Source organism: Aulonocara sp. 'chitande type north' Nkhata Bay, linkage group LG7 (assembly GCF_057382095.1).
Source record: "Aulonocara sp. 'chitande type north' Nkhata Bay isolate Kocher_YH1m ecotype deep benthic linkage group LG7, A_spYH_male_GT1.1, whole genome shotgun sequence".
In the NCBI taxonomy this organism is placed as follows: domain Eukaryota; kingdom Metazoa; phylum Chordata; class Actinopteri; order Cichliformes; family Cichlidae; genus Aulonocara; species Aulonocara sp. 'chitande type north' Nkhata Bay.
The window spans coordinates 39,711,213-39,731,302 of record NC_141350.1 but is presented as its reverse complement, the minus strand read 5'-3'; the positions used below and the strand labels follow the sequence as shown (position 1 = coordinate 39,731,302).

The window sequence follows — 20,090 nt, the reverse complement described above, 5'->3', positions numbered from 1 at the left end:
TTTTGTCTTGGTCATATCATTTTATTTTGTTGTATTTATCCGCAACACCTTAAAGGCCTGTTCGTGAAAATATTTTCTGACATTAAACCGGTCCGTGGCGCAAAAAAGGTTGGAGACCGCTAGCCTATAACTAGAAGTGATATGGGGCAGACTTCCAGGCTACTTCATTAAGGGGAATAACCTTCAGTACTAACATGTGACTATAGGTGTGCCTACATCTTCTGTCTTTTCTCCACAAAGCCCAAATTTTTCAATTACTATATGCAGCACACTGTTTTCACTCTGAGTCCAACGTTTAAATAAAAGGTGGAATACATTAAATTAATTAAAAGGTTTTGTGTGTCATCAATAACAGACAGAAGTCTGGATTTCAGTGGGGAGAAGTACAAAATCAATATAAAATTAAATATGACATGATAACTTAACAAAAAATGAATGTGATTGATTGCTGATTGAAAGACTAGGTACACTGGCCAGGTTAAAATTCTTTATAACAGTTTAATACATCTATGCTGGTAAAATAGGAGCTTCAGTGACCTCTCTAAATTCCTCATGGAGGGTATTTCAGTGTTGTGAAGGTCAACCACTGTTCAGCTGCTAGTGAGGGGAGGGGCTGTGTGCCTCCCTGTAGCTGCTGTGTGAAACTGTGTGTCAACTGGAAAAGTTGGTATGAGACTTTTGAGAATCATCAATCACAACTCTGCCATGTACCATAACAAACTATAATGCAAAACAAAAAAAGCTGTGCTGTATGTTGACCCAATTTACTTATCTGTTCTGTTGGACAGTTTGATTAACAATTCCCAAGACAGACGTGGGCTTGAAAGCAAATTGCTTGGTTTATAAACAACATTCCACACTAGTGGTGCACATCTCACACATCGATGATTAGCTCAGGAGGGTATAATTATAATGTGATTAAACAGTGATGTAACTCCAAGTATTAAAGTTCTGCTGATGTTGACTTAGTGAACTGAAGTGGGCTACAGATCAGATAGGTCACATTCTGTACATGCCAACACACCCAGCACAGAAATCTCACTGTGAAGATCATCTTCCATTCTGCACGCAGGCATACCTGACAGCTTAGAGAACAGAGACTGAAATGGACCTGTGGTTCAAATGTCATGGGTTTGATTCTGCACCGATACCAGCTAAAAAGATCTCTGCACAATTCTATAAGCCATCAGCTAAAACCTAAAGTGTGCATGCATAAATTTAGCATTGAAACTATTTATAGATTAGTTAAGAAACAAAATCAGCCACAGTTAATCAAAGACTATTTTGGTAAGAGCTGTCGTGGGTCAGGGTTAGCAAGTGTTGCAGAAAATAGTTGAAAGTCTATAGTTTGAAAGTATACCTTTCACTAATTAAGGTGGTGGCTATATGAACTGAATAACTACAATTCAGACATTTCTAATTTGTTATTATGCCTAGAGTTAACATAATGCTCACTTGGCAAGGTCTTAGCTAGTGCTTGTGCACAAAAAATGCTAAATTAGCACATTGCTTAAACATCCTGCATGCCTTTGTCATGCGATGGCAGCAGGTGTTGACGTCATTCATCATGTCCTCCTCTGAGGTGATCCAAGTATCCCTACCTTTAAAATCACATGATGTAAATATACATAAACACAGCAGAGTTTCAGTTTTTTAAATTTCTCCAGACAGCTTTTACATGAGTATCAAGCAATGCTGCTGCTTATAGTAAACCACAATGCATTTATTTTGAGACCTATGAAACTGTCATTAGGTATAGTTGCTAAAATGACAGGCTGACTGTTCTTTATATGGAGGACCGAAAGTGGCACATTAACTGATGAACGAACGAAATAAATCCATAAAATATTATTAAAAGTGAAAGTTATTTTTTTTATTTATTTTTTTACATATATTTACATTTGTGTTTTAATTAACTGAGAAATGCAAAAAGGAAATGCTGAAATAAATAAATCTGTGGAAATTAACAGGGAAATATTCACAGTAGCATATAATACACTACAAAGCACAAAGGTACAAAGTAAAAAAACAAAAGAAAAACATAAAAAATGAATACATTTATAAAAACTGAATCGCAAAGTGAGCTCCCTTCTATAGAGCTCACTAAATTGGAGCATGTTGCTCTAATAGGATGCCACAATTACGAGAAGTTTGTGACATTTCTTCCCTCCGTCATCGACTGTGAAATGCTGAGGTTGCTATGCGCTGAGGTGCATAGAAGTCACCCATACTCCGCTACCACACATAAACAGTTCTTTTCCTCCTTCGGTATTAATATCAATACAAAAACTGTGTCGGGGACTTCATGGCATGGATTTCCATGGTCGAGGAGCTCCTGTAGGTGCGACACATCTGTAATACAGTTATGATTTTGACATCTTTGGTCCTCCATACTTCTGCGGTATTTCTCTGCCCGGTCACTCTAGATTGTTTACTATTCAACTAAGCCCAAATGCAATGTGGATTATTTCCCGGCAGAGCTCACTGCAGCTGAATCCCATCCTCTCATGTCTCAAGTCTCTGTGAACTCCAACCCCGCTCATTGAAACACACACACACACACACACACACACACACACACACACACACACACACACACACACACACACACACACAGATAGAGGCATACCAAAATGTCCTGTTGGCCCAAGGCAGCTGCTGCTAATTTTAGACGGCATGTAACGCCTGCCGTGCCCCAGACCTCCTGCCGCTCAACAAACCACGCCTCCTCTTCCTTTCCAATATGAATTTCCCCCAGGAACACCCCCCACCCCCGTAAGTTACCAAAGCTCACAATCCAGACCTACTCTAGCCACCTATCAGTTCTCCAGGATCCAGTTGGCTCATTGGAGACCTTTGGCATAAATTCAGGGAAAATATTGGGCAATTTTCTGTGGGAAAACAGACTTAACATATATGATATATTATTAATTAGTTTGACCATTTCTGTCTCTTCCATGTCAGCAAAACTAAAGATATGCCTCTAAAATGGTACTTAAGCCTGTGAAAACCACTGAAGGGACATGTGTGGTTTAGTAAGAAATGTCTTTTGGTGTTAGCCAATGATTGACCCAGGAACAAACAGTTTCCACTGAGGTAATAATAGTTTTCATAAATATTGTGAAAAAAGAAGACAAAAGAAAGTCACAAATGAAAGCTAAGCCTAAAGTTAAATAGAAAAACAACATGTTTCAGTGAGAATTTGCCAGTTTGGAGGTAAGTGAAATGCACAAACTGAAACAACAAATGCCTGCAGGCGGCCCAGCCCCCCACTTAACTCAACCCATTACCCCAGCCCTCCACTGCAAGCCGTAGTCACAAATCTTAATGCCAAGCTCTAGCTATAGCATCCCCTTCAACTTCACCCTACCCCAGGCATACTTTTCTCTTTTAGAGATAACTAAGAGAAAATCAGCCACTTTACAGATCTTGGACAAGATCAATTTCTGGTTGAACCCACGAAGTATTATAGATCATAATGGAACATCAGGCTTGCAGTGCTGTGAACCATACTAAAGAGGCAGCAAAAGATCCAAAGGTTATCTTTTTAAATGAAAAATCCAAAATGCTTGTCCTGTAACTATCTCTGTGTTGCTTCTGGTTCAAGCTGATGTCAATGCTTTGCTTGCTGTCTTTCCCGAAAATGCACATTCCCATCATCTCAATCCTTGTGTACCACTTCTTAATTTCCCTCTGACTTGACCCCGAAAAATTTGTGGGCTTGTGTGCATTTGAGTTTGTGTGTGTGCGTTGGAAGGGGGGGCAGCTAAGAGTCCAAAGGGCTGAGGTCATCTATGTAAACATATCACAGACACTACAGAGAGGTCCATGAATGAGCGCAGGCAAAGACTCATAGACTTTTACATATGCTTTGCTGTTCCATGCTTGTGGCTTGTACGCCACATGGGCAACAGTTAATTAGAATGATGAAGCACCCGGTATTCACTGGCTGATCTGGAAACCACATGCAAGCCCTGGTAAAAGCACATGAGTTTACCAAGACACACAAACACACATGCACACACACTCATATCAGCTTTTAGGGGAACCCTGGCCAGGCTGAGCTCCATCTGACTACTATAATTACATAGTAATAATACACCGAGGCCTGGATTTAACAACATGACATCACAACTGTTTCCTAATCTAACCAATTAGTAGCCATGGAAACCACTTGCCACTGGCAGCTGACAGACCCTAATCACTATCAGACTGTGGGAATCTTTGTTTGCATGTGGGATGGACAAATGAGCCACTTAGCTAATTAACTGTTAGATTAAATGCTGGTAATTTTGCTGTTTCTTTGTTTTACTGATCAATTAATGCTCAAAGCAATATTATTATCTGAAGAACAAACCAATCAGTGTTTATTTTCTCTTTAGAAGTCACTAATTTGGATGTCAGCACATAATAGACAACAGTTGCTGGTGTTAAGTGTCATTAATTCTTTGTCTAAACAGGAAATAAACTGACTGTTTACATGCCAAGAAGACCAAAGTGCTCCTAGAATACCTAAAGGAAGATGTGAATCATCTAATGAATTCAGACATCTTTCACATCCATTAGCGCCATGCGTTATTAATGAATCTCTACAGTAAATTAATTCTTTAATAACAGATGTCTGCTACCTGATTGTGACTTTTTATGCAGTTTAAATGGATGGTAGTGGCCTCAAACTTGAAGTCAGTACCATGTGATAAAGCAATGAAAATGACACTGTGCACGGCTCATACACAGAAAAGACTGTTCCGATTTTCTGAGGAAGCCTTCCATTTGTCTTAAGATCTGCTAAAGTATTGATGAGGATGGACGCTGATGGTGATGACAATGAGTATCAATTATTGATGAAATCATTAGCATGTCAGCTGCAGACCGCAGACGACGAGTGCGTATATATGTGTGCACGACATACTGCTCTGCAAGGGTTTATTCATGCTTATCCAGAGAGCCAGTCAGACAGAAATCACCTCTCTATATCTTTGCGGAAGACAAACAATGCTTGCTAAAATTCCTACCACATGACTAAACACTTGCACTCGAATGAGTCAGAAGAGGTTTTTATAACTTTGTCCAGCTCCTGTATTTACTCTTAACCTCCGCTGCTTGGCTAAGTCTTCGGCTTACAGAGCGCTCAGTACTATTAGTGTAATAGTAGCCCTTCTCTATTTAAGTGGCTGGTTGGGGCTGAAAGCTATTAGCACTATTATTGTCTTTGATATAGTGTATACACACTTAGCTGAAACAAGACAAATGTTCATTTAGATGAGACAAAGAGGCCCAAGTGGTTTAATTGTATTCAGCGGCTGCCCATTACTATATGTCAAAGCTCTTGGCTTTACAGTGGGATCTCCAGTGCTACCTGTTAAACTACAGTATCAGTAAGAGTCAGAATATTCTGCAGTTTTTCATGGCCTCATTCAAGAAACCAAAACTCATTTGTGCTATTTATTAACTGATTTTTCAGCACTTTAGTTTTAAATGTTCAAGGATTATGCAAGAAACAGAGTCTTTTGCTTCTGCTTGTTTGAGAACTTTCCACTCTCTTTCTAAAAGTCCTGCATTGGTGTAAGTGCATGTTGCCTGGTATGGCTGCCATGTTTAAACATGGCCAAAATAGTTTCTCCATCTGCTGCTGCTGTGCCCCCACCCCAACCACCGCACATACACTTGTGTATAAATGCGTGTGTGTGTTCCTGTGCCTCTGAGCGTGGTATGCTGTGGTTCCTAGCTGGCGCCAAATTTAGTCCCAGGCAGTGAGCCTCGGTATAACTGTTGCTCTAAAGTCCCATCATCCCCGAGCCAAACGCTTCCACAGATGCCTTTCTGATGGTAAAACACAACGGCAACTATCAAAACTTATTCTAGACTACCGAACAACTGGGAAGCTAGTATACCTCAAAACCTGACTAAAAAGCTGATTCTCCTCCAAGTTGTGGAGATGTGGATGTCAATGACAGCTGACAGGAACCACAAGACAAACAAAGCAGTGTTGTAAGACAGACAGCTAGTAGGGGAATACTGCACATTACAACTAGTGCAACAAAAATCGCTTTGTTTTATTTGATTAAAATGGGTGTAGGAGGCTGTGATGTCATGCAGCAGGGCTTCCAACATGTTAAGCATATTCATATGTATCTCCTTGTTGCAAGATTTCTGTCAGAAAAGATCACTAGCAGTGCCCAATTTATTTTTTCTTCATTAAAACTTCACTATAAGGAAACAGCAATGACTACATATCAAAATATGTAGGCAAACGATTATCTGCGCAGACATGTACAGATTCAGTTTGATCATGAAAGCCAACTTCTTTTAAGTTTGATTCTTATGACATTAATTTTCCTAAACATTAGATAAGATAACCTCTAGTCCATGTTTGGGTTTCATCCTTGGATCACTGTGACTTTCCATCTTTGTTTTCATGTCATTTAACTTTATAAGTCAAAGTTCAGTACACTTTGGCTGGAAGCAATGACAGACAGAAAAGTGGATACCAGTTCTTGCCCCGAGTATGTGTTTCAGTGACACTAAAAAGTAAATGGCAATGGTACACTTAGGGGGAATGGCAGGCTATAAGAGCAGAAAGGACTGGAAAACTTTTCTGGAAGCCAGAGGTGTGAGACAGCCATGTGAAATTTTATACTGTGAATGAAAGAAAGCGATAACGCTGAGGTGAAACATTATTTCTGACGGACACCGCAGACCTCACAGACAGAAGGTCAAAGACACGTAGAGAGAGAGAGAGAGAGAGAGAGAGAGAGAGAGAGAGAGAGAGAGAGAGAGAGAGAGAGAGAAGAGCCGAGCAAAGAAAAAAAACCTGTTTAAACAGAGTGACTTACCGCCAAGGCCTGCAGCCTCTCTTTGTGGAGTTGAGCCTCCTCACACGACATCCTGAGGGGGAAGCAGGGGAAAGGGGGGTGAGAGGAGAACAAGAGGTGAGATCGGGGAAGAAGGAGAGCTGCAGTCCCTCAGTGAGAGGTAGGAAGAGAGGTGGAAAGTAGAGGAGAGAGAGGGAGACAGGGAGAGGAGGAGGAGTATCCAGATGAAGTCTTTCCTCGGCAATAATCCAACCAGAGAGAGGAGACAACGGGAGAAGAGGCTTGCGCTGAGAGGAAGCAAAGATCTCTCACTCACTGGCCATGTGCCCTCACACTCAGCCCACTGCTTGCATTTGCTGTCTCTCGCTCTCTGTCTATCACCCACTCTTTCTTTTGCGCTCTCTGTCTCTCCTCCCATTTGTCCCCTCCCTCCCTCCCTCCCTCTCTTCTTTAGGCATGAGCCATGTGTGATTAAACAGCTGGGAGGAGCAGCTGAGAGAAGGATGGTGAAGGAAAGGGAGAGAGAACTAGCAGTATGGAGGTCGAGCTGTGTGAGAAAAAAGGGGGGAGAAAAAGGAATGAGGTAGAGAAAAAAACAGTGAAATCAAAATTGCAGAAGTAAGGAAAACAGAAGGAAAAGAGTAATTTGTCAAATTTGAAAGATGAACTCCCCAAAGGCGCTCAAGAATAGACAAGACAAGAAAAAAAAAGGAAAACTATAGGACTGTTTTTCCCCCTTTTTTCAGCAGTTTTCCTTTCTCCTTATCCTAAAGGTGACTTGGATGTAAGCCGTCTTATTATTGAGATCAGTCAACAAAGTGATACCTCCTGCCATAATCACTGATCACTTCTTAGGAGCAGGAGATAAACATACAGATAAGGAAATCACTGTTTAGGGGGATTAAAGCATTAAAACCTAGCCTTTTATTTCAGATTACCTGTAAATAATTTTACTTATTACTTTTGACTTTTTGACCAATCTAATTTTATCAAAAACATCTGCACAATGGTGCCATAGAAGCTAATCAGTTTAGTTATTGTGGTTTTTCATTTCCTTTGACTCACGACTTGAGTCAAAGCTTCCTTGGAACACTTGCAGGATGCTCTGGTTACGTCTAAACTCTGAGCTCAGAAAACTATGTGTTAATCCACTGACAAGTAACAATCCTTACTCATATCCTCAGTCCTTTTCTTTGTCCACTTCTAAGCTCAGGTTCTCTTCCACTTCTCTTAACATATGGTGTACCACAAGGTTCTTTATTAGGGCCTATATTGATTCGGATATTTCTGTTATATATGTTTAAAACCTCAGTTTTTTTTTCTTGCTTTTATCATTTAAGAAATATGGTCGAGTTGAGTTCCATAGTGTCAAGATCTGAATTAAAATGATTGTAATTCCTTGGAACATTTGCTGAGGAACACTGACTAAGCTTTGTATGTACTCACTCACTGTTACTAATTCAGTTGCAGTGAAGAGTGCCCATGAACTTCAGAGTCCATTTAAAGATTCTGGTTTTGACTTTTATACCTCTGCGTGGATAAACTAATGTATACATGAGTGAATTTATACGTCCATACATTGCCAACATTTCCCTGGTGTCATGTGATCAGAACCTGTTCAGCATACAAGGCTGGAAACTAAAGGAGACATCTATGGATGTGTTATTACTTGAAATAGTCTTATCTTGTAATAGTGGAGTAGGAGATAAAAGTGATCTTGTTGTCACCCTTTATGGACAGCACCCAGGGATATTTGATCCCCAGGGTGCACAGTTCAACAGCAAAAACTGTCCACCGATGACCAAAGCAGACATTGTTTCCATTTGCTATGGAAATATTGATCTTATTATTTAACTGAACTTGTATTTGTGTCTTTCAGAGTAAGCAATTTAACCTCCTGACACTCAAGCTATGGTTTGGGATCCAGTTTTACTTTGTACTATCTATTTGTGATTAGTTTGACCTGGTTAGTAAATGATCTAAACTTCCTCTTTGAACAGGAAATTGTTACTGCTTTAGAAATTAGTTTAATGTGTCTCTTTAAAAAAGTATGCTCTCATCAAGGTCAAGGTCAAGGTAACTTTATTTATACCCAAAGGCAAGGTAAATTTGCTTTACAGAAAAATGACAGCTTTCTCATATGGAGAAAGGTGGTTTATTTTATACCACAACAAAATAAGGTCAGTGTTGCTTCACAAAATATTACACTGCAAAATCTCCAGTGTTAAATTGACACTAGAAAGTGTCTATATGTGTCCACTCTTTTGAGTGTTAAATTAACACTTCTGACAGTGTTATATTTCTAACAGTAAGATAGTCAGTGTTAAAGATTAACAATGACTAACATTAGCAGTGGGGTTTTTTCTAACACTGAAATATTACTAGCATTTTTAGTTATTTTCCAGTGATAGAAAATCAGCACAGCTCAGTGTTAGTCATTATTAATCTTTAACACTGACTATCTTACTGTTAGAAATATAACACTGTCAGAAGTGTTAATTTAACACTCAAAAGAGTGGACACATATAGACACTTTCTAGTGTCAATTTAACACTGGAGATTTTGCAGTGTATAGTCTGCCTGACATACCGATGACGACTGATATTTTCAGTTGATATTTGCCATTTGCATCTATCAGTACTGGTATTTATAATGTCTGATAAATGAAAATGAAAATAGTGAAGAAGAGATGGGAGAAGCATCATTCAACAGTGTTATGAATGTTAAAATCTCAAAGTTTGTCTACAAGAGCGCACAACTTCCCCGCTGGCAACATATGTGTTTGGAAAATCACAAAAGGAACAGTCATCTCTCTGAGTAGAGTCAAGTAGAGCCTAAAGGAGTCAATGAATAACTACACATAAGAATTGTTAAGTAATCTTGCCTTTCATGGGTCTTTTGGTCACATATTCTTTTGGGCCAAATATTGGCAATATTTATATATAAAAATCCACCAAATCACCAAATATCTGTATTAGTCATAAAGATAACATATCATTCAGGCTCTATAAAGTATAAAACACTATTGAGAAGACTGAGGCAAAATGTGCTGAGAAGACAACATGTAATGTCTCCATATGAGGACACAGAGTCTCAGGAGGTCAAACCTTCGACCTAAATGTTGCTAATGCAGCAGCTTTTTAGCTCAGCAGATTAAAATGTTTTCTTTTGTTCTAAGCGACATATTGATAATAAATAAGTTCTGGCAGAGAAGCTCAACTTTGCTAGAGGTCCAGGTGATTGCATCTTTCATTTCAAAACAATTTTTCCACCATGTTGCGATGTCTTAAATAGATGTTTAAACAGTGGTGATTCAGTGTCAAACTGTTCACAGGGAATGGCAAATTGATGCAATTCCTTTGAAATAACAGGTCACCCATGTTCACAAACTTGCAGCTGCGAACAGGTGTTGCAATACTTCCCTGCTATTGCTTTTGCTATCGCTGGGCTCTGATGTGATGGTTACGTGAAAACATGTGTTGTATGACGTGAGTTTTAGAAGAGAAATAAAAAAGCCCAAACCTGCACAGTTCTAAATTTTAGACTACACATGGTTATCACGCTATCATCGAAGAAGCTGACTTGGCAGGTTCCATTTTCTGGCCTCTCTGGTGATCCATTTATTTTAGTGCAAATCAAAGCAACATCAACAGAAGCTGCCTACATTAGAGGATCAGACGCAGGGTGAAAAAAAAGGATCAAAAAAGGAAGATAACTGTGTCGCTCCATGAGCTGGGTGTGGAGATGAACATCAGTGGAGCATCTTTGTTAAGATAAACTGCAAAAACACATCATTGAAAGACACACACACACAGATAAGGCAGTGGTTTTTTTAAATGGGTCACTGTTACCTGTGACCCATTTAAAAAACTCACTAGGTTCACCTGAGTTTCACATATTCTTCTTTTCACACCTCTAAGACCTTTTTAATCTTCCTGTCTTACCTTTTCTGCTCATTCTTTCTTTCCTTTGCTGCATTCCTGCTCTCTTTCTCTTTTTTGCTCTTACTCATTTTTTCTTACAGTTTTTCAACTTCTTTTCTTCCTTCCGATTCCTTTAATACCCTCTCTTCATCTTATCCTCCCTACCTTTATCACCCCCCCTCCCCCAGTGCTCTCATTCCTACTCGTATCCCACCTGTCCTTCCTTCCATCTGTTCACTTTCTCTTTCTTTTCCCTCAAATGTGCCCTTCTTCTTCATTTTCCTTTTTTCTTCATCCCTCCTTCCACAAGCAGACATCCTTATAAGGAGAAACAGCAGCAGCAGTCCGGGATAACTCTTTAGGGAATACAGAAGCATGTAACACACACACACGCACACACACAAGCTTGCATTCAGACACACAAGGACACAACAGCCACTGCATTACTCAAAGACAAGAATGTGGATGAAAAAAAAACTGCAGCTGTCCCTTGAGTGAGTGTGTGTAGTTTTAATATTTACACACTGAAGATACTCTGGGAAAATCAACCAGAAATGATAAATGTGTTATTATAGTGTTATTGCATAAAAAAAGCACACAGTCGCAGATACTGTAGCCTGGTGGGATTCAGGACCGCTGACGCATTCATTTAGCTTTGCATGTCTTTTGTCACAGCGATAAAATGTTTTAGTATTTAGTTATGCTTCAGGTTTTACTTATTCAGTCTTACTGAAATATTCATAGTAACTAATGTTCAGTCATCTTTATGTACATCATCTGGTAAGAATTAACAAAAAAAGACAAAAATCACCTCACTGAATGTCTCAGAGGACAACTGTGAAGCAAATACATTGCTGGAAAGTGTCTCTTTTACGCAGTAAAATTATTTTTAAATCAGATTTGTCCTGTACCTGATGCTACCTAATGATTAACTTTTGGTCACATATTCTTTTGGGCCAAATCCTTAATATATCATTCTGCTACACCTTGAAAGTCATCTTCATTAGAACGCATTGCCACATCCTTAACATAAATCATATCCCATATAACCTTGAACTATTTGGGATCTTGAAAATAAACAATTTATAACTGTAATCAGAGCTCAAGTCTGGCATGTCTGAGTGCTTTAGTTTAACCTGGATTCATACCAGTTACCTCATATTGGCTGCTCGCACTGTCATTACAAATCATTCTTCCTTACTAATAATACATCGTACTTTTCTTTCTTTTCTTGTTTTGGGCCTACTGTACTTTTAACTCTCTCCTTGTCCACCTCCCCTCCTCCTCCAGCCCCTTCATTCTGGCGTCAGACACGCTGGTTTGTCGTTGACGGAGACAACAGCATCATTGTTCTTCTGCATCGCAACGAGGACGCGATGACCTCACTGCACAGCTAGCCCAGCTCCGCCTACTCCCCCAAATCCAGCCCAGACGTAATGGCCTCCAGATGTGGAACCAGAAGCAGTGAGACCCACACACACACAGACACACACACACGCGCACAAATGTAACAACATGCAAAGTAAGAGTAGGTGGAAAAGGGAATGAGCAAATATGGACAAGGAAAGTAAGACAGAAAATTGCATCTGTGTGCAATGTTAATGGGACTTTTGCCTGCCTCTCCTGAGCTCAGTACTCCCACACTTCAGTTTTCCCCCAAATAACTAAAAAAACACATCAGCTACAGACTACAAACTATTACTTATTGTATGTGAGTTTGAGAGATTGGAAGAGAAAGAGGATGTGGAGGGAGTAAAAGCAACCCAAACAGACATATTTCTAGCTATGGTACTGCCAGACCTTGATCTCATTCATATTTTATACATCACTTAGAGAAGCCAAGCTGGGTTTGTGTGTCACACAGTCTGTCTGCCTGTCTGCATTTAAAATGCACAAATTTATGGGGTTTTCTTTCAAACTCATTTTCACCTTTTCCCCATTCATTTTGTAGTTTCAGTTATAAAGTCCTTTTTAGATGTAATGATCAGCATTTATGAAGGGCAGTTTAGGGTAGAAAAGCCTCTGAAGCATGCACTTTCGTAAGACACTGGCTTTCAGTATTTCATCACACATATTTACTTTACTACTTGCTCATCTCAACAACCAGCTGTCTGTATTTAGTCTGCCACAGTCTCATGTGAATCAGCTTCTTCAGGTTTTCTTTACCGTTGCCGTTAATTGTTAACAGCTACTTTCCACACAAAAAACCACACAAAACATAAAACCAGATCAGGGTACCTATACACCGTTTAAGGAAGCATAACCTTGTGTATTACCCACAAGCATATTAGAATAACTCACCTAGATCACACTGAATTCAAAGCTGAATACTGTATATGACATATAATCTAAAACGTTTCTAGTCAACTGCAAAGTGAGATTATAATGAAGCAAACTTCTCATTTCTATCTGAATTTACTGACAATTTACATTGAGAGAGGGGAGTGCACATGGATGTCGGTGCATGCTATTTTAGGCACTGCATGCATCCATAAAAGCTGCTATATAGCTGAGATGCAGATGGGAAGCCAGAGGTCTTGGCCTTGAAAAACTCACAACCTCAGCATGTTCTTTCGGCTCCTTCTTTTTCCGAATGTCTAGCTGTAATTTCTCATCCTCGGGCACTTTTTATTTGTAAGAGCAAATCTGTGAGTAAAACGAAAGCGTGTTAATTGTAAAAACAACTGCTTTGTGTTCAGGCTTTAGGTGATTTTTGATGCACTGGAAGGAAAAAGGCTGGATCTTTTACTATCTTTTAATCTTTTAATGATCTTTTAATATATTACTGTTTATATATAAGTTAGGAGGTAAATTTATTTATATAGTGCCTCTACAGACAAGGTACTGAAACCACCTGAGACCAGACATAAACAAAGTAAAATGCAACACAAATGATAATTTAAAAGATGAGTCTTTGGTGGCTCACAGATCATAGACTCGAGGGCAAATTATAGATTGAAGGGGCACAACTGAGGTTTTAGTCTGGATTTTGGGATGGATAACAGGCCCTGATCAGAAAACCTGAGAGTCCTGCTGAGGGCATATGGCTGTAAAAGGTCACTAATATACTGTAGGTAGGTGATTCACCATGCAGAACCCTGAAGGGACGAAAACCAGAACTTTAAATTCAATTCTGAATTGAATAGTGAGCCAGCACAGAGAGATCAACAGGAGTGTAACGTGGGAGCGCTTGGAGGATCTAGTCAAGAGCCTTGCAGCAGAGTTTTATACAATCTGCAGATGATCCATGGAGGAGAAAGCAGCTCTCCAGAGCTACAGTGTGAGAGGGGGACTAATGATGACTGCAACAGATATACCCACCCAGTGCCTCAGTCTCATGATTAACACATGCTGATTAATAGTGTCAAAGGAGTCAGACCACTAGATTTGCTTGTATCCCTGCACATCAACAAGACATTTGAGACTCTGAGGAGAGCAGATTCAGTAGAGTGGGCTCAACTGAATGAATGGGCTCTAAAATGTTTTCCTTTCACCTTTTATTTCACTTGTGAAACTATTATTTTCAATTTCTTATATAACTCATTATCTTTAAATCATTCACACAGACCTTTTGGCAGAAACTCATTAGTATCTCATCTGCTGATTATTTCTAATGATCTGATTGTTTCATTTCATTGTACAGTCTGCATCAATAAACTGTCCTAATATAAACATGCTTCCAATGCATTTTAAGTGGCAATCAAAACACTGAACAGTAGGACAAATGACTGTTTAAATATTAGTGTTTCTTTATCTTGATGTGCTTCCAGTAAATATAAATCAGTTTATACCATCCATATTTATACGCCTTCCCTTTAAGACTTGCTTGTATATGCAATAAAAAGCAGCAGAGAGTGGGCCATCTGCCACTGTGGCGTCTGCAATGTACATGACCACAACTACTACCTCGTCTTTCTGCTGAATCAGTGGACAACCCAGGGAGAGCACAGGGTACACGGTGATTAAACTGAGCCCACAGCGCAGAGGAAAGCACAGATAGGGTGTGATAAACTGGCTGAATCACAACAGCACTGCCTCATTTTTCCAATTATAACATTAACTATTGATGCAGCAGCAAAGCATGTCTGCTTAATGCCTCGCTGCACCTTCTTGGCCTTTCCTGATCATGGGTGTGGCTATGAAGGAGGAAAGGGGAAAAAAAGACAGTGGAAACTGTCAGTCAAAGTGTCTGACGATTGCAGATTGAGGCTCTAAGCCTGTAGTTAGCTGCAGTAAGTCAAGTTGGATGCCACTCAAACCAAATCACTGATCACTCATTTGCTTTTCTGATAGTTCTGGAGGGTTTTTTTTTCCAACATAGAAAACAAACCCTGCACAAGGACACATCATAGCCAGAATAAACGGATATTGAAAAGGCAATCTGATGAACTGATGAACTCACATCTTCTAACATCTATCATTACTAACAGAAACAAAACCACATTTGAGATCACATTACATGTGAGACCACAGACTGACCGCTAACCACGCCGATATATTGTAATTTAATCTCAACTGACCATCCATTATCTCTTTTGTTTTTTTACATTTTTAGTATGATGAGCATCTTAAGCTTCTCATAGTTCAAGGTGAAGGTTCAGCAGTGTTGTAAGGAAGAAAAAGATGCAAGTTAATATGTTTTAATGCCATGATTCATACAATACTGAGACATCTGCGCCACACACCAAGCAAAATTAACAGTGAGGCAGTCAAAGCAGCACAGAGTGAATGAATTATAAAAAAAATATACCATCTTTAGAGTTGTTAAATTGCTGTTTAAATGATGGTACTGACGTATCAATCACAGAGCAGGCCCCCCTAAAGCACCTGCCTTATCCTCCTTTCTGACCTTAATGGGGACCATGACTTACAAAATATTACATTTAATAGGAAAGTATTTGAGGTCACAGAGTAAGGGAACTGAGGGCCATTCTCCCATGGACTTCTACACAATTACACATCAGTTTTCCTTTAGAAGCTATGCCCATCTATGCCAAGGATTTGAGAACTCTATGCTCGGGGAAATTTGTTTGAGAGGCCACAGCTACAGCAGAAGTATATTACAATGGGAGCTATAGTGTGAGCTAGTTTAGGTATATAATCACCTGTTCTCCTTTATTGGCAGGGAGTTTAATTTTAAATAAACAAGTGTCTGCTTTCTGGATATGGATACCAAATATTAGTCATGTTTTAACAACTTCAGACTGTCTGTGTTTGTCTGATGTTCCAGTCAAGAATCTGGACAGTTTGCTGACTATATTCATGATTTCATGATTGCAAACTACTTTCTTTCCTCCTAATTGTTATTCCCTGAACTGTAATATAAACATCCACCAACACCAAATCTGCAAACACACTGCAAACCACCCATGATATTATTTTCTCTTAAAGCAACAGGCTCGCTTTACAAAGAACATTACAAAACTGTAGCTGTCTTCTCAACTCATATACAGTGGGGCAAAAAAGTATTTAGTCAGCCACCGATTGTGCAAGTTCCCCCACCTAAAATGATGACAGAGGTCAGTAATTTGCACCAGAGGTACACTTCAACTGTGAGAGACAGAATGTGAAAAAAAAATCCATGAATCCACATGGTAGGATTTGTAAAGAATTTATTCATAAATCAGGGTGGAAAATAAGTATTTGGTCAATAACAAAAATACAACTCAATACTTTGTAACATAACCTTTGTTGGCATTAACAGAGGTCAAATGTTTACTATAGGTCTTTACCAGGTTTGCACACACAGTAGCTGGTATTTTGGCCCATTCCTCCATGCAGATCTTCTCGAGAGCAGTGATGTTTTGGGGCTGTCGCCGAGCAACACGGACTTTCAACTCCCGCCACAGATTTTCTATGGGGTTGAGGTCTGGAGACTGGCTAGGCCACTCCAGGACTTTCAAATGCTTCTTACGGAGCCACTCCTTTGTTGCCCGGGCGGTGTGTTTTGGATCATTGTCATGTTGGAAGACCCAGCCTCGTTTCATCTTCAAAGTTCTCACTGATGGAAGGAGGTTTTGGCTCAAAATCTCACGATACATGGCCCCATTCATTCTGTCCTTAACACGGATCAGTCGTCCTGTCCCCTTGGCAGAAAAACAGCCCCATAGCATGATGTTTCCACCCCCATGCTTCACAGTAGGTATGGTGTTCTTGGGATGCAACTCAGTATTCTTCTTCCTCCAAACACGACGAGTTGAGTTTATACCAAAAAGTTCTACTTTGGTTTCATCTGACCACATGACATTCTCCCAATCCTCTGCTGTATCATCCATGTGCTCTCTGGCAAACTTCAGACGGGCCTGGACATGCACTGGCTTCAGCAGCGGAACACGTCTGGCACTGCGGGATTTGATTCCCTGCCGTTGTAGTGTGTTACTGATGGTGACCTTTGTTACTTTGGTCCCAGCTCTCTGCAGGTCATTCACCAGGTCCCCCCGTGTGGTTCTGGGATCTTTGCTCACCGTTCTCATGATCATTTTGACCCCACGGGATGAGATCTTGCGTGGAGCCCCAGATCGAGGGAGATTATCAGTGGTCTTGTATGTCTTCCATTTTCTGATGATTGCTCCCACAGTTGATTTTTTCACACCAAGCTGCTTGCCTATTGTAGATTCACTCTTCCCAGTCTGGTGCAGGTCTACAATACTTTTCCTGGTGTCCTTCGAAAGCTCTTTGGTCTTGGCCATGGCGGAGTTTGGAGTCTGACTGTTTGAGGCTGTGGACAGGTGTCTTTTATACAGATGATGAGTTCAAACAGGTGCCATTCATACAGGTAACGAGTGGGGGACAGAAAAGCTTCTTACAGAAGATGTTACAGGTCTGTGAGAGCCAGAGATTTTCCTTGTTTGAGGTGACCAAATACTTATTTTCCACCCTGATTTACGAATAAATTCCTTACAAATCCTACCATGTGAATTCATGGATTTTTTTTTCACATTCTGTCTCTCACAGTTGAAGTGTACCTCTGGTGCAAATTACTGACCTCTGTCATCATCTTAGGTGGGGGAACTTGCACAATCGGTGGCTGACTAAATACTTTTTTGCCCCACTGTAAGATAATTTCCTGATATAAAGGGTTTTGTTTGGAACAGCATTCCTCGTTACAAAAGACTCTTTTATCTTTAAATATGTAAGAATAATCGAAATGTTCTTTCTTAGAACGAGCAAGGCATTGTACAACAGAGATCGTTTTTAATCCCAAACACAATTCTCAACACATATTTCCTCATTTTTCTTGGCTGTGTGGTTTCATGACTACTTGCTTCATTTTAGGCTGACTTTCATGCTGTGTCTAGAAAATAACTGGCAGTTAAATTTCACCAAGTGGCTTTTTAAAATTTCATTCTCTTTCTGCTTTTGCACTGGTTTATTTCTCATGAGTTAAAAAAAAAAGCTATACAAATGAACACACGCACACACAGACGCACAAAAATTACACACAGGAAGCAGGGGTCTGCAGCATGGCGGACTCTGCTGACACAGAAAAGCTGGACCAAGCCTGCAGCCTCCACATTGACAATGCTACAACTTAACACACTGCACACACACATACTCTCCCTCTCTCTCTCTCTCTCTCTCTCTCTCTACACACACACATACATATATTTATATATATATATATATATATATATATATATATATATATATATATATATCATGCATCCCAGACCAGGAAGGGGATGGAGGAAAATGAGCAAAAAGGAGTGCAAAGCTGATTTTCTACAGAGACAGGCTGAAGACACAAAGCAAAGACAGCAACACAGAGAGGAAAACAGAGCGTAGCATTAAATGGCTGATGTGCTTTAAGGTGAGATATCTGTGGTGGGAGTGCGAGGGCAAGTGAAGAAAAGAGAGGCAGAGTGAGATGAAGAGAGGGAGGAGTGTACACGGTGTGCCGCGTGTCTCCTCTCCAGTCATGACTGAGCAGCAGCCTCACCATGACGGAGCTCCCGTTCCCATGACAACCCTGGCTGTCAGATGGAGGGAAGAGCAGAGGAGGGATGCGGGTGAGGAAGGGAGCGATGGACGGAGATAGAAACATAAAGATGAGCGTGGTTTACTTACGGGGCGTTTGCCGTGCCGTTCCGCTGCAAAGGTGTGTCTGACATGGCTGCAACACCTGCTTCTTGCGCTCCCTTTTCCTCTCTCTCCTTCCTCGTCCTCTTCTCCCACTCCTGTCCTCTAGTGTCCTTTTGACAGAGTTATGTCCTCCTCCTCCTCACCTCCTCGTCCTCCTCCCTCTTTGCCTCTGTATCTTCTCCACCTCCTCCTCTCCTCCTCCTCTTCCTCCTCCTTCTTTCCTTCTGCCTTTTCGGTGTGTGTTCTCTATACGCCAGGATGTGTCAGAGCAGCTGCTGCCGCCGCTCCTGCATCACCCCGCTCTGCTAGCAGGAGGCAACGGGTGCAAGCATGTGTGTGTATGTGTGTGAGTGAGAGAGCGAGAAGGACATATAGACAGAAAGAGCGAGAAAGAGAATTTAGTCAAAAGATATGGTTGAGGAGGGAGTGATGAAAGAAAGCATTGACTGTTGCATAGAGATATAGCCAGGGATAGGGAGGAGAGGGTGGCAAAGAGGCAGCAGAGAGAAAGAGAGAGAAACAATGGCTTTAGGGAGTTGAAGGATGATGAAAGGAGTGGCCAGCTTGTTTTCACTAACTACCTCTTGCAAACAACCTTTCCCCTCTGAGGATGACGAGGGGTTTCTTTAAAGAGACAGGTGGGATAGTAAAAGACACTGTTTGGTCAATTTAAAAAAAGATTTCAGAAATGGAAGATTTCTGAAGGGATAAGAGTGACAGGACTGCGCTGTGTTATAACACTGATTTGAACATGACAGAACACACTGTCTTACACTGACTGGCCATTTCATTAGTTACACTTAGCTAGTACCTTCAGAGCTGCTTTAATTCTTCATGGCGCTGATTTAACAAGGTGATGGAATCATTCGTCAGAGATTTTGGTCCATATTAATGTGACAGCATCACACAGTTGCTGCAGATTTGTACATCCATGATGTGAATCTCCCGTTCCATCACATTCACGGTGCTCTGTTTGATGGAGGTTTGGTGACTGTGGACAGTGAACACATTGTGATGTTCAAGAAAAGAATTTGAGATAGTTTGAGCTTTTTGACATGAAATGGAGATGGTCAGAAGCAATACTCAACTAGGCTGTGGCATTTAAAGGATGCTCAGTTGGTACTAAGAGCCTCAAAGTGTGGCAAGAAAATATCCCCCACACCATCTCACCTATATGAGCCAGGATGGGACCAGGGCGTCATGTTGTTTACACCAAATTCTGATCCTGCCATTAGAGTGTTCATCAGACCACACAACGTTTTTCCAATCT

General features: G+C 40.5%; 1 protein-coding gene across 3 annotated transcripts in view; it reads right to left on the bottom strand.

Moving 5' to 3' along the window:
• Window positions 1-18,979, bottom strand: part of palm2akap2 (PALM2 and AKAP2 fusion) — a 100,815-nt gene extending 81,836 nt beyond the window's left edge. For 2 of the 3 annotated variants that reach the window (XM_086300343.1, XM_086300345.1), the window contains exon 1: window positions 6,837-6,888. In XM_086300343.1, the coding sequence (XP_086156469.1) occupies window positions 6,837-6,887 (51 nt within the window). In that variant the 5' untranslated portion in view covers window position 6,888. Of the gene's footprint in view, window positions 1-6,836; window positions 6,889-18,805 lie in introns of those variants that run through there. The other variant, XM_086300344.1, reaches the window with a different exon arrangement.
• Window positions 18,980-20,090: the final 1,111 nt, after the last annotated feature.